At 48.4% G+C, this 14,439-nt stretch overlaps 7 protein-coding genes across 7 annotated transcripts; 4 read left to right on the forward strand and 3 right to left on the reverse strand.

Annotated features, from left to right (window-relative positions):
- Window positions 1–246: 246 nt before the first annotated feature.
- On the reverse strand, window positions 247–585 carry CLUP02_09398 (uncharacterized protein; the record flags this gene model as incomplete). The annotated part of the gene is made up of 1 exon (XM_049288376.1): window positions 247–585. The coding sequence occupies one exon, from the start codon at window positions 583–585 to the stop codon at window positions 247–249; it is 339 nt and encodes a 112-aa protein (XP_049145520.1).
- A 563-nt stretch (window positions 586–1,148) lies between these two features.
- On the forward strand, window positions 1,149–2,745 carry CLUP02_09399 (glycosyl hydrolase family 16; the record flags this gene model as incomplete). Its single annotated transcript, XM_049288377.1, has 2 exons — window positions 1,149–1,954; window positions 2,016–2,745. The coding sequence occupies 2 exons, from the start codon at window positions 1,149–1,151 to the stop codon at window positions 2,743–2,745; spliced, it is 1,536 nt and encodes a 511-aa protein (XP_049145521.1).
- A 2,744-nt stretch (window positions 2,746–5,489) lies between these two features.
- On the forward strand, window positions 5,490–6,289 carry CLUP02_09400 (uncharacterized protein; the record flags this gene model as incomplete). Its single annotated transcript, XM_049288378.1, has 3 exons — window positions 5,490–5,664; window positions 5,726–6,106; window positions 6,165–6,289. The coding sequence occupies 3 exons, from the start codon at window positions 5,490–5,492 to the stop codon at window positions 6,287–6,289; spliced, it is 681 nt and encodes a 226-aa protein (XP_049145522.1).
- A 946-nt stretch (window positions 6,290–7,235) lies between these two features.
- Window positions 7,236–8,870, forward strand: CLUP02_09401 (uncharacterized protein; the record flags this gene model as incomplete). The annotated part of the gene is made up of 3 exons (XM_049288379.1): window positions 7,236–7,904; window positions 7,968–8,393; window positions 8,454–8,870. 3 exons carry the CDS (start codon window positions 7,236–7,238, stop codon window positions 8,868–8,870), a joined length of 1,512 nt encoding a protein of 503 aa, XP_049145523.1.
- A 271-nt stretch (window positions 8,871–9,141) lies between these two features.
- CLUP02_09402 (L-arabinitol 4-dehydrogenase) lies at window positions 9,142–10,306 on the reverse strand (the record flags this gene model as incomplete). Its single annotated transcript, XM_049288380.1, has 2 exons — window positions 9,142–9,417; window positions 9,479–10,306. 2 exons carry the CDS (start codon window positions 10,304–10,306, stop codon window positions 9,142–9,144), a joined length of 1,104 nt encoding a protein of 367 aa, XP_049145524.1.
- Window positions 10,307–10,321: 15 nt separating this feature from the next.
- Window positions 10,322–12,142, forward strand: CLUP02_09403 (uncharacterized protein; the record flags this gene model as incomplete). The annotated part of the gene is made up of 6 exons (XM_049288381.1): window positions 10,322–10,372; window positions 10,471–10,831; window positions 10,909–10,979; window positions 11,039–11,748; window positions 11,802–11,941; window positions 11,973–12,142. The coding sequence occupies 6 exons, from the start codon at window positions 10,322–10,324 to the stop codon at window positions 12,140–12,142; spliced, it is 1,503 nt and encodes a 500-aa protein (XP_049145525.1).
- A 44-nt stretch (window positions 12,143–12,186) lies between these two features.
- On the reverse strand, window positions 12,187–12,552 carry CLUP02_09404 (uncharacterized protein; the record flags this gene model as incomplete). The annotated part of the gene is made up of 1 exon (XM_049288382.1): window positions 12,187–12,552. A coding segment is annotated over one exon (366 nt), but the record flags the coding sequence as incomplete, so codon positions are not given.
- Window positions 12,553–14,439: the final 1,887 nt, after the last annotated feature.

A 14,439-nucleotide genomic window follows, 5' to 3' on the forward strand; every position in this document is an offset into this window, starting at 1 on the left:
GATGCTGTTTCATGCTTCCAGCTTGGGCAGGTGCCTTAAGATTTACGTGACGGCGGTGTGATCGCCGACTCCTAAAGCGGGCCCTCTTTGGTATCACCTAAGATGGGTATTCACATGGCCATCCATATAATGACGATTGAACTACCAACAGGCCTTCGATGCGCGCAACCGCTTGCTTCAGGATCACGACTCAAGAGAGTGCCCGGAAGCGCACGCAAACGCGGACCGCAGTTTCTTCGCAATACCTCATACTTGATCGCTTTTCCAACCGCCCATGACGCTGTTCACCACATCTCCACAGCCGTTTCCCCCGGCCCAAGGTGCCATTTCTCCTCCGGCAGGCCCACCAACAATCTCGGGATAATCTTGAGAGTTTCCCAGTCGGTCGCTTGACCGTTTGGCGAATGTCGAACAATTTCCTTTCTGATAACCTTGCTCTACCGGTGCCACAACGAACCGGGCCCTAGAATGCTGCTCGCCTCTGGTTCGACCGATAGTTGTAACGCTAATCCTGGTTGGCGCTGGTGCGGAAACGCTGCCCGTTGCAGATGCGACTCCAAGAACCCAAAGAGGAGAAAGAGACATTGGCACCCCCTTTAATCAACATGCTGCTTGCCACGCGCCCGGCATCCCCTGGCTTGTCTTGCATCTGTCTCTCCGCTTTGCCCACGTTGAGATGAGGTTGCCTCCTATCATTGCTCTCCGTTTGATTGAGTCCCTAACTCAATTCCCGAGTCTGTGCTTTCGGCTTCTTCCCATGCGTGCCATTTGCCCCCATCTGAATAGCGAACACCAACACCCATATCCACACTCATTCCCAGCTTTTGAATTCTTGGATTTTGAACCCCACCATCGCCATTCCTTTCGACATTCCACCAGAGGTTACTTTCTCTCCCTCTGTTCCAACAGCCCGGTCTGTGTCTGCGACGTTGAGCCTGGTGAATCCGTCCGTCTCAGACAACACATACTCCTCGTCTCTCACTATTGTCACTCTCTTGTTATAAAGAAGACCTCACCGCTGGCGCGCCGTGTTCTGCAGACTTCTGACGTTACTGAACGTGTCGCAAACGTCACGAAACGCTCATTTCGACAACCGTTCGTCCTTGCGGAAGTCCAATTGGATCATTTTCCATCCACACTCCCTTACAATGCTGTCTCAATACACTCTTTCGGCACTGGCGGTGCTGGCATCGCTTGCCCAGCCTGCGGTCGCTCAAGTTTCGACGAAATGTAATCCGATGAACACGACCTGTCCTGCCGACCCGGCTTTTGGCATGGACTACAACTTCAACTTCAACTCTACTCCCTCGACTGATGCCTGGGAAACCACTGTTGGCCCCGTTACGTACACCTCGGATAATGGCGCTGAATTCACGATTAGCAAGCAAGGCGACTCTCCGACAATTCGATCCAAGTTTTACTTCTTCTGGGGCCGTACTGAGATCCACATGAGGGCCGCCAAGGGAAAGGGTATTGTGAGCTCTATGATGTGGCTCAGCGACACCTTGGACGAGGTTGATTGGGAATTCCTTGGAATAAAGAACGACGCCTTGAGCAACTTTTTCGGCAAAGGTGTTCAGGACTGGCACAACGGTGCCGAGCACCCTGTGACGGGTAGCATCCAGGACGACTTTCACAACTATACCTGCGTGTGGACCAAGGAGAAGCTCGAGTGGTGGGTCGACGGCAACAACGTTCGCACTCTTCTCCCCAAGGACGCCAACAACTCCCTGGCCTATCCCCAGACTCCCATGCGCCTCAGTCTCGGTATCTGGGCTGGTGGAGATCCCCGCATGGCTGCGGGTACTAGAGAATGGGCTGGAGGTGACACCGATTACGCCGCCGGACCGTACACCATGTATGTCAAGTCTGCGCAGGTGACGGACTACAGCTCCGGAAAGGAGTACTCTTTTGGAGACAAGACGGGCTCCTGGGAGAGCATCAAAATTGCTGCGTAAGTCGCGCTCGTTGGACTGTTGCACGACAACTGAGCCCATGCTAACCTCAAATCTCAGCGGCAACTCAACTGTCAAGGAAGCTCTTCTGGAGGAACCTAGCAAGTCTGTGAGCGAAAAGTTCAACGAGCTCAGCCCAACCGCCAAAACGGCTGTATATGCTGGAGGTGTCGGCGTAGGCTGTGCTCTGATTGCCTTTGGTCTCTGGTACTTCATCCGCCAGCGTAGACGTGGTGCCAACGAGGCAAGCCTTGCCGCCAAGAGAGCCGAAGAAGAGCGTCTCGAACTTGAGGGCTTCCACAAGCGCGGCGTCGACCCTGACTCGTTTGCTGGCGCGACAGGCACCGAGTACAATGCTGGCGCATTCAGCAAGAACGGCATGGTCCAGGAGAACACATACAGCATCCCGGCATCTCAGGAAAAGGGCGCGTGGGGTGCCGCGCCCATGGCCGCGGGCGCCGCTGGGGTTGGTGCTGCGGCTGGCATGCGATCATATAGCGACAACCCGAATGGCCACGGCCAGCTCATGTCTCCCTTGCGTACCCAAAGCCCTGGAATGCCGCCTTCGGGTCCCCTGCCTATGGCCCCGAGCCGTAGCGCATCGCAAGGAGGTTACTCTCGCCTCGGCTCACCTGACGGCCAACAAAGCCCTCCCCCGCCGATGAGCCCGCCTTCGCATGGATACAGCGACCATGGATTCGGCGCGCAGCAAGGCTACAACAATGGCGGTTATGGAGGCGCGAATCAGGGATACTTCAACAACGGTGGCGCCCAGGGAGGTTTCCGGTAGCGCCGATACCCACTCATTTTTATTTTTCAACGTCTTATCATTCTTTCCGCCAACGCACTTGCGGCCTTCTTGTGTTTCTTTTGAGCTATCCTGCATGAATATCCGAGCGATTTCCTTTTTTATTTTCTCATCTCGAGCGGACGATACGATAGGGAGGTAAAGGAAGAAAGTCCTTGATGGGCGTTTGATATGTACATCACTGGTGCCAAGATATCCTCTAGGTGTCTCGCTCCTTGTGGGGGCTAACGAGTTTCAATAAACGATATACCCGACTATCAATTCCCTCAAAATCCGTTTCCGTTGCTTCTGGTCTAGTTGAACTTCCCCGGATTGCGATGGCGTGTGAACAGCCTCGCTGGGGACTATGAGGTAGATCGCTTCAGTGTTCTGTTCGTGAACCGGTTTGCATGAAGTTTGCTCACGTCGATGACCAGGAACGGCAGTTCTTGCCTCACAGCAGGGTGTTGGTGGAAACGTTCATGCAAGCCTCATGGAAGCGTTCAATGCCATGAGTTCTTGGCGAGGCCTGCTTGTTCATTCATTGGTCAACCTTGATTTCACTTCATAATCTTATAGGACAGATCGACTGTTCGCGGTTCAAAAGCTGCCCAAGTCATTCTTCGCGCCGATGAGAAGTTCAGGCGATCCACGTTGGAGAAGCTTAATACGCAGCAAAGTTATCGACAGGAATGTGGGGAGATTAACAACCTCTGTCTCCCAAACAAAGAGTGGTTCATGCCAGAAGCACAACATCAGCGCGAGTCGCAACAGTTTGCTCAAGGTCTAGACCAATGCTAGAAGCCGAAACATTTCTGCGGGGGTGCAAAGTGTTTGGTTTGTAACTCTCAACGCATACCAGACGAACTGAACTTTGACCAATCTTGAATCAATCGAACAGCTGTGCTGTGCTCTCCAAACTGTGAGTGTGGTTCGTGCTGACGTTTGTGCAGTCACAGTGTAGCGCATGGCTCGCGTGGAGGCTTTGGATTGACTGTGCGCCGCAGATGCAGGATATCATTCCAAACCCAACCTTATTCCCATAAGGTTAAAGATCTCATAATGAAAACGATTCCGAACACCTCCTTTACCGAATAGTCGTACATTGAGATTGCGATTTGGGATGCTGGGAAGTTTACATGCGGAGCTCTCGGGAGTCGCAACAGATTGGGGACTATCCCGTGACGCTGATTAGAAAGACAAGTCGGGTCAACAGCTGAATAGATGCGTGTCAGACGAGGTTTAACCGTCAGGCAATTTCATACACTTTTCATTTACAGGGATTGAACTCGATCTCACACGATGATCTGCTATTGAAGCCCTGATCAAAGACAGCCTCGAGGGTACTTGGACAGCATATACAAAGTCGAGCTCGCCTTTTGGGGTTAGCGGGAGATGAGCAGAGTCTATCTGCCATGAACCTTCCGCCCAGGAAACACAATGGCTTAATGGGCAAGGTTTGCGGTTTCTGAGGCGTGGAATGTTTGCCGTCGCCTTTGACGAAGTCCAATCAGAGGGACGGAGCGGCACTTATCGGTTCTCCCCGGACGCCGACTATGATAGATGAAATGTTTCTTCACATTAGTTTGCACAGCAGTTGAGTCGAAAATTGGCATGGTGCAGGAAAGCTCGGATATAGCAAGGGCCATCTCGCGGATACGGTCCAGTTGCTAATGGGATGTGTGCAAGAAGTCCCTAATGCAAGATGGTTTATCCACCTGGAGGGTGAAATAGATCCTGTGACCTCTCCATTTTGAAGACTGAACAGTCAGTGAAGCAACAACGCTAACTGATGACTGAACTATACTTGAGTATCGCTCACAGAAATGACCTGGTAGTCGAGTATGGCAGTGAGATGATCCTACCTTAATACGTGGAATAGGTACCAGAAACTTACACCTTTGTTACTTGAGGGCGCATTATCACCCATCCTTATTCGGAAGACCTACCGGACTGCCAAGGGTCAATCCCAAGTTGAGGATTTCCGAAATGGAATCAAGCTGCCTTGCTCAGCTTAGCTAGAAAGTTTCGACTCTTCCTAACTGTAGAGGTTGCAACCATCTTATGCTTGCACCATGCGACCACTTCCCCCCTTTACAGCTTGAATAGAGTTAGATGGCACACCATCAAGCGTAGCAAGCCAAACGTGGAGGCATGAACTTCTGGTCCATTTGCCAGGAATCCTGGACAACTTTCATGAACATGATGGTACAATCGGCATGCTGCCGTTAGACCTTTGTCTAACACATGTCATCTCTGTAGGACGCCTCTGCTCTTGATACTCCGCCAGTTCGTGAGTGACAGTCACCAAACCCACGGCGCATACTGGTTGCAGCTCATCCGATCTGCGGGAGACAACTCAGGATGCCTCGGAGCAAAGCCGATCGAGGTAGCTTGCTGAAAGCTGCACATCTCAGGTAGCTCTTTACGGATGCGTCGGAGAAATGGACATCCTTGGATGCCAGAGGGATAAACAACGTTTGAGTATGTCGACGAACTAGACCCGGTGCAATGCGAGCGTCAACAGTCCATTGATTGCTCGGCACGCGACAATTCACGGGAAAGATGAACTACAACTGAAGTGATCCCAGACTATAAAGAACGGCACCACCCCCCGTGAGATATTGCTTTCTTTTCTCTTCACCAGACAGACAAGACAACAATCAGTTCAAGCTCACGATACCCTTCCAATTATACCCATCTTTGGTTTTTGATACCAGCACTTGCGGTTCGCTTAGATCGTCAGCATGCTCTACTCAAAGCTCTTCGTTGCCGCCCTCACCGGCATCAGCTGCGTCGCGGCTATGCCCGCTGAGCAGCCTGCCGAGCTGGCCAAAGCAGAGGCGTTTCCCCGTGGAGAATGCCGCGATGAACGCGACGAACTTTACTGCGGCCGCAGTGTCAAGGAGTTTACTCGCTACGGTAAATTATTTCAACGCATCATGAGCCAGGCCTCAGTCAGCTTTGCTAATGGAGCTTGTAGATGCGAAGAACAGGCTCTGTTTCGCCAACGATGGAGGCAACAGGCTCTTCTGCGCAATTCGTGAGCAGCAGGAGCTGGCTATCGAGCTGGCTCGCGAATTCGACAGAATTACACGATGCGAGATCGATCAGTACTACGGCTACAGAGAGCGCCGCTGCGAATGCTACCGCCGACGTGATGGAGACCGTGGCGGCAGAGGCCGCGAGTGCCGTGATGGCGATCGTGATGGCGACAGACGCGGCGGCCGTGATGGTGACCGCGATGGTGACCGAGGCCGTGGTGGTCGTGATGGTGACCGTGGCCGCGATGACCACGACCCCAATTGCAAGGGCGATGACCTTGCTTTCTGCGCGGCTAGTGAGGACTTGATCATCACCTATGGTAAGTCAGACATAATTCAATGCTGGTTCAATTAGGCAAAATGATAACACTCGCACAGAGCGTGGCGCCGAGCTTTGCGACAGAAACCGTGGCAACTACGTCTTCTGCGCCAACCGGGAGCGCGGTGCTGCCCGCGACAAGGCCAGAGATCACTTCCGCGACCGCAACAAGAAGCAGGCCTAGGTCTTCCTTTTATTATTGTGCCTCTCATCTAGAGCATACAGCTGGTACCAACTGAACCAACTTGGGTGTGCAGGTTGAGGAGGGTTTGCTGAGCTAAGTCGAGTCTAATGGAATGTTTAGTCTGTAATCTGTATTTCGTATAGTGGATTAATCAGTGTGGAAACGACACAGAATGGAAAGGAATTGTTAACCCTTGAATATGAAACCGTGATGTATTTGTCTGTGCTAAGCCCGCCAATATTCGCTTTGGGAGATCTTATCAATTTCTTCAGCTTTCACATCTAAAGGCATGTCTTGCGCCGCTTACATAAATCTTGCATCCTCATCTTAACGTGATACTGACCTTTGAAAACGGAGGATACTTGTCTACGATGAATGGACCACAAACGATTATGAATGCCTAGGCAGGCATGGTCAATCGCTGTCTTCTGGTGGTCGACATACGCTTGCAGACGATCTACTCATTTGATTTTCTTCTTAGAGAAAGTAAATATTTTTTTTTTTGTTTCAGAGTCGCAGAAATGTGAGATAATTGAAGGATCAATATTTGAGCTGTAAGAAAGCACACTTCTAGTCAGTTCTTAGCCTGCTTTGTTAACTAAGTATCTTTAAGAAACAAGAACGTTGTTGACTGTGGACCAATTGCAGTCCTTTCGTCTCGACTTTCCTTCCTAAAGTACGGCTCGACATTCCTTCCCGAGTTACAAGAGCGCGAATTGTGGAGACAGTCTCGGTTGCAGGGCTACTAATGCGGGGGGTTGGGAAAGATTAACCGACGCAAATGAAGACGTTGACGAACGTCGACAAAACAGCCCGAGCAAATTTGTCCCGCTGACGGGTCAATACGACTTGTTTGGAGTCTGGCTAATAGTATTTTTCTTAGGAAATTTTCGATGAATCTGGTAAACCGAAATCCCGAGATTAGTCCAGAGACACCCCCGCAACAATGTCCAAACCCCTGGGCCGTAGCAGCGGTGGTTGTTGGACATGTCGTATTCGCCATAGGAAATGCGACGAAGCAACTCCGACTTGTAAAGAATGCACAGATCGGCACATAGTATGCCATGGCTATGGAACGGAGCCTGATTGGGTCAAGGACCCTGTCAAGCTACAGGCGGAACTTCAACGCATCAAGCATGCTGTGAAACAGAACTTCCGCCGAACTCGAAAACTGCAGGCTTCTTCCACACGTTCATCCACCAGAGCCGTAACGGAGCCTTCTGGGGAAACTCTCGAAGAGTCAGCAATATTTTCGCCAGGCGGGTCTGAGTATCGTGAAGCTGAGCTCCTGACATATTATCTGGACTACATATTTCCCCTCCAATACGCCTATTACGTGGATAAGCCAGCACTCGGTGGCCGAGGATGGCTTTTCTGGCTTCTGTCCAAGCAAGGGCCGCTTCGTCAAGCCGCCTTTACGCTATCCGCTCTACACCAACACGCTATGTCGCAAAGTAAGACAGAGGAAATGGAGTCAGAGCTTATCCGGTATCACACCAATGCGATGCAAGAACTCCGTCAAGTTCTCATTCGCTGCGAGACAGATGGTTTCGCCAGCCATCCCGAACATCGCGTCGAGTTTCTTACTTGTGGCACTTTCCTCATCAGCTTCGAGGTATCCACTCTTCCAACCTTTGTTGAACCCATGGTTGCACGCTGCTAATGCTAAACTGGCTAGGTCTTCCAAGGAGGAACCACTAATTGGCAGTCACATCTGAACGCTCTTGTATTGGTCGCAGGTCAAATCGACTTGGAGAGCGTGGGAGGAAGGTCCGAATCTTCTACAAGAATTGAGACTGGATTCCAGAGGATTATGAGTGCGGCCATCAGATTCCATGTGTCACAGCTACTTTGGTTCGAGCTTCTGTCATGTGTTTCTACAGGTGAACCACCTAGGCTACCTTATCAAAGGTGGCTCAGCCACGAAGAAATCGATGTGTCCTGTGTCATGGGTTGCCAGAACTGGGCTATGCTAGCTCTCGGAGATGTAGCCTCGCTAGAGGCACAAGTTGCAGAGATGAATCCGAGAGCTTTGAGCCGCAAAATTGCAGACATCACTAAACGTCTCGAAGATGGTGTTGGATACTTGGGGGTAGAACAAAAGGTACCTAGTATACCTTCTCAATATTATGGGGTATAGAACGATACTAATTCGTCCGGTCAGCCCGATTCAGCCTTAATCTCGCAGTCGATTACCCGCATATATGCAACGGCAGTCCTTGTGCAACTGCACACAATTTCAGCCAACATAGAAGACGCACCAGAAAACGCGCTTGAAACAATTCATAACGCAGTATCTGGCGTTATGGATGCTCTTCAAAGTGTGCCGGACGGCCTGTCTCTGAAACCTGTAACATGGGCTATGTGCGTCGCTGGAGCAATGGCAGCCCCAGATCAACAACCATTCTTCGAGAATCTGATTGAAGGAATCCTTGAAAGCTCGGGTTCCGGTTTTACAAACGTTGATACGGTGCTACGAGTTCTGAAGGAATGCTGGAGGGAAAGAGACTACCATGGTACCGACAACAGTGTTCCTAGGAATGCAATGTCACGGCTAGGGATATGTGCCCTTTTGATTTGAGCCGTGGCCAACCTAGATTCCTGCTCCTTGCATGACTTATCGCCGTGCAGGGCTATATTTGGGCGTATGAGAACACTGTAGTACGGGGGAATGAGACTCAAACGTTTCGAATCAATTGTGAGAGATATAGAAAGACACTAGGACGTCGCCGCTGCAGCCTGCACATTTTCGCGACCGAACCTGCAGCCCCTATCCACGTCCAGGCGAAACCTCTTCCTTGAACGAAGATACAATTCAGAAAGCTTGAGCTTGAGTACTACCGCCCTGGGTTCTAATCGTCAAGTACTTGCACTTTCAATGCCAGAGCACTAGGGTCTGAAGCTGTTTTGAAGGCCTTCTCACCATCTTCAAGAGCAAACCGATGGGTGACTAATGGTTTGAGATCAATGACTCCCTCAGCAACAAGGCCAATGGCCCGAGGATAGATATCTCGGTAGCGAAATTGGAATCGTAATTCAATTTCCTTGCCAGCCATGTACATGATGGGAATTGTGGCAAAATCTCTACCGCAACCGATAACGAAGACCATGCCGCCGAATCGGCAAGACTTCAGAGTTTTATCAGCACAAGTATCCCCGTCCAACGTACAATTCGTGTAGATTACTTACGTATATACCGGTGACCACACTTGACTCAACGCCAGTACATTCTAGCACTATCTTGGCTTCTTGACCAAGAGCTCCCTTGATATCCTCGGCAGTTGCCTGCGGCTCCTTTCCAGCAGTGATAAGCACAGTTCGTACTCTAGGAACTGCCTTTTTCGCCATGTCCAGCCTGGTCTGATTGATGTCCGTAATGACGATTGGGTTTGCACCTGCTGCGCTAGCAGCCAGCAAAGTGGCAATGCCGATGGGACCGGAACCGCAGATAACCACGGGATCACCCAAGCGAACGCCGGATCGCTCGAGCCCTGTCAGAGCCACTGAGAGTGGCTCGAGAAGAGATCCCTCTTCATATGACATTCCATCAGGAATCTTGTGAAGCCAGTCTTCTGGGTGCACGTGGTAGCGGGTAAGGGTTCCGTGATATGGGGGCGTCGAGTAGAAGATCACCTCTGGACAGGCGTTGTATCGGCCTGTGCGACAGAAGAAGCACGATGCCTTCATACAAGGGATGCCGCACTCGATGGCTACCCTATCACCAATCTTGAACTTCGTCACTTTGGGTCCTACGCCAACAACTACGCCTGCACTCTCATGGCCTAGCCCGTTTTCGCCCGTCACAACCATCTCGCCAATGTGACCTGCTTTCCAAAAGTGAACATCGGAGCCGCAGATGCCAGTTGCTCGCACGTGGATGAGGCACTCCCCTTCGCTTGGGGTCGGAACATCGAGCTTCTTGAGATACAGCTCATGTTCAGGGTTAGTATAAATTGCAAGGTTTTCGGGTTTTCGGCGAAGGATATCGACTGCATTTGATGTATCCATGGCAGGCATAAGTGGTTGATGAGTATGATTCTGATTTTGATGGCCAATAAAGGCCAGGGACTCGAGATTCCGTGGGTGTCAATGAGGAAGTGAGGTGGGAACATCAACTCAGTGCGGCCAGCTTGTTATATACCGAGTACATCTGATCTCAAAAAGGTGGGCAGCTTGATTAGATGTCTATCGTTTCTGGCTGCATCACCTTCGGAATTCTTTACCCCTCCCTTACCCCCTCCGAGCTCGCTGGCCCTGTCGTTCACGTTAGATCGTTTCGTGCAGCCTCAACAAATTGGCCCAAACACATCGTCTCCTCACAAGACACCATACACGGCGCCGTCTCAAGTCACCACTACCCCACGTTCGGCGCACTGTCACCCGGTTGGGTTTCCGCCACATTGTTGATTTGGACGGAAACCCCCGCCCACTGCGACTCCCCGCACGCAGCCTATGCAAGCCTGGGGTTTTATCTTCTCTATACTCTCTATACACATACCTCGCCCTTGATCGTAATCGACAAGCCCTCAAGAGAACTTGAGAGTAAGGATCAAGATCATCTCTCAGTCTCCTCTTCAGCTTAAAGGGTGATTGGAGATATACGACCACTGGACTTCAAGTCATCGTCATGTCTCTCAATGGAAAGATCGCAATAGTGACAGGAGGGGCTCGAGGAATCGGTGCTGGCATAGTTCGAGCTCTTTCTAAACAAGGCGCAAGTGTAAGTCCTGATCTTATTGCCCGAAACAGATTACCAGGTCGATCAATCAGACCTTCCTTACTTGGTATATCCACAACGGCCTCATCTTAACCGAGTCGACCTGTGATGAGAATATTGATGTTAACATAGTGCAGGTTGCATTCAATTATGTCTCTCCTTCATCCGAAGCTGCTGCTCTAAAGTTGGTTGAGGAAGTAAAGGGGTTCGGGGTTCGAGTGACGTGCATTCGTGCCGATATGGCGTCTCCTGAGGCTCCCTCTCTTATTTTGAAAGCGGCTCTTCGAGAATTTCAAACCGACAAGGTCGATATTCTGGTGAACAACGCGGGCGTCGGAGGAAACGCACCACTTGAAGAAGTCACAATTGAAGACTATGATCGTCTGATGGCAGTCAATGTCAGAGCAGTCATCTTCATGACTCAAAGCGTCTTACCTCACATCAACCGCGGCGGTCGTATTGTCAACTTGTCTTCGATATCTGCCCGCGGTGGCTACCCGACTCAATCCGTTTATGCCGCATCCAAAGCTGCTGTCGAAGGTCTGACACGGGTCTGGGCCACAGAGCTGGGCCACAAATACGGGGTAACTGTGAATTCAGTCAACCCTGGCCCTGTCGATACCGATATGTACCGTGCTGCCGGACCTGTGCATCTTGCGAGGATGGAAGAACAGAATAAGAAGGTTCCTGCCGAGCCCAGATGTGGAACGGATGAGGATGTGGCAGATATCATTGTGTTCTTGTGCGAAGAAAGGTCGCGCTGGGTGACCGGGGACACGATCTGTGCGAATGGAGGTATGGTATACATATAGAGAAGGATAGTCTTGAACTGTTTAGCCTTCGCGGCATCGGCGGGTCTCCCATGTCGACATTGATAAGGTACATGACAATACGAAACTTCAGAAATAGAGATCTCGAGCGGGTTACCGCCTTTGGTGTCCCTTTGTGTTTCCGATTTCACTACAGAGATCCACCGGCCGACACCCCGAAATGAGCCAAAATGGACAAGTATTCGCCACGAGTGGCTAATGTTGAGATATTGCAGGAGTCGTCGCGTGGTGCTGAGGGAGCTAGGCCAAATAAAACGCAAGCCAATCGGAACTTCATCGCGAATTAAGCGTAGCAAGTATGTCTAGACTATGGTATACTTGAGTCTCTCCTTAAAACCAAGAACATGAAGCTAGTGTTCACAGAAGTTCCACTCGGTCTTGAGCCAATTAGCCTCCTTCTCTTTCATCCACGTTCTTTCAGCCATCAGCTCCTTCCTCAGCTCCTTGGCCTGTTCCATTCCAATGGGCCACTTATCTCTGCTAAGGCTCTGTTCCCAACTCTCTCGAGCCTTCAACCAAGCGTCTTCGGAGTCAACCCACTCTTCCTGAGCCATTTCCCACTGAATCAATCCCTGATCATCTGATGCTGGGGCGGGCAATGGACCAGTCTTAGGCTCATCAGGCCACCAGTGTTTCTGCTGAGGCGGCACGTTCGACGTGCTGATGATAGGAATGGCTGGGTCGACGAGGAAAAGAGCTACAATTGTTAGTATCCCTATTACAGGGTAGTTAGTTCGAACCGTAGTTAACGAAGAGATTAATTAAACTATATAAATATCTACGTAAGTATAAAAAGGAGGTTCTAACTATAGGTTAGGCTAGTTACGATAATCGTAAATAGGGCCCCCTAATTAGCCCCTACGTAGTCGGCTATATACCGCGGTCGAATTAGACTTCTAATCCGATACTAACTTTCTCTTTCTTTTATCGATTTAACTACTACGGTTAGAAATATAATTTAACCTCGGGCCCGTCTACTAAGTCGTCTCCTTTTCCCCCTTTTTTTTACTCTTTTTATATAACCTATCCCTCTATTTATATAATAACTTTTCCGCTACTTATAAATTACTTTAATCCCTTATTTAATACTATTTTTATAAAAGCGTTTACGAGGTTATTTTTATTATTAATCTAACGGATCTCGAGTATCTCGCGCCTTTCGTACGATTACCTAAGGGCTATAATATCGATTATAAGCCTCTTTTCCTTCGTCGTTTTTAATTTAATAAGGTATTTATATAGCGAGTAGGAATCTATATAAATAACCGTTAGAATAAGTAAAAAGCTAATTCGATTAGTAATCTTCTTTAGCGTTATTAAAATTATATAAGAGAGGTTAACGCCGTTAATTATATTATAAACCTCTAATACTAATATACTTCTCGTTACCCGCTTATTTTTAATTAAAGAGTAATAGATTATATTACTATATATAGTAAATTCGCTCTCGCCTATACTCTCGTTAGCTAGGATAATAATATACCCTAATTACGAAGTAAGGTCGTTATTATTTATAAATAACCTATTAATAAAGACGTAGAGCTTGCTCGTTATAAGGTCGATCGGGTAGTAAACGAGACCTTAATTAAGATTCGTCTATTACTACTTAAGCCGCTTATTAAGTACCTCGACGTCTTATTTAGTTAAATTTATAGCCTATACTACCTTAGCGTAGTTAAAAGTCGTTTTAAGCTAATAAATATTTATAATATATACCCCTCGCGCGAGCTTAGCCTTATACCGCTTCTTAATATTAGTTACGTTCGGATTAACGAGGTTAATTCTTTCGCCCTACCCCTTTTATTAAAAAACGACGGTTTCCCCTTCGATTATAAGAATCCCGCTATTAAATATTAAGGGGGTATTTATTATAAGGACCTCTTTTAGCTTCGCTATAAAGCCCGCTTTTTAAAGCTCCTTATCCTCTTTTTTTATAAAATTAATATTAAATAGGCTTAATATATCGTCGGTCTATATTCTAACTATCCTAAATTAGTTACTTTCGTACTCTGCGATTAGTAAGTACGGGTTATATATAAAAGTAACTATTAATAATTAATTAATATAAAAATCGTAGTAGGTAGCCTACTAATAGGTACCCGATTCTACGAGCCTATATAGTAGTTTAAGCACTTTAATAATCGTACTTTCTAAATACTTACTAACTATTTCTTTCGGTAAATAGGCTAGGATTCTCTTTATAAGCCCTATAGCTAATTAAGTATAGGCCTAGGTAATATTACGGCTTTAAATCTCGTATCCCTTCTTCTATAGCGATACTATTAGTACTATTATTAATCGTTAGCTATAGAGCTATATAGTGGGCGATTATATAAGTAGCGTCGCTTTTTTAACGTCGCCGTACCCCTAAATTACGTATCTAAACTTCTCGTACGGCTAGGGTGTTCCTTTCCCTTTAATCTTACGAACTATTCGTAATTTAAATATATAGAGGTTTATATATTTTTCTAGGTCGTATAGGATAAATTAATAGACCTCTCGATTACAAAGAGTGTCTATTTTAATAAGATCTAATCCCTTATACGGCTTTTTAATAGTTATAATTACGCTTTCTTTACGTAGTTTAACCGCTAGCTCGAAAT

This window comes from Colletotrichum lupini, chromosome 4, assembly GCF_023278565.1.
Source record: "Colletotrichum lupini chromosome 4, complete sequence".
In the NCBI taxonomy this organism is placed as follows: Eukaryota; Fungi; Ascomycota; class Sordariomycetes; order Glomerellales; family Glomerellaceae; genus Colletotrichum; species Colletotrichum lupini.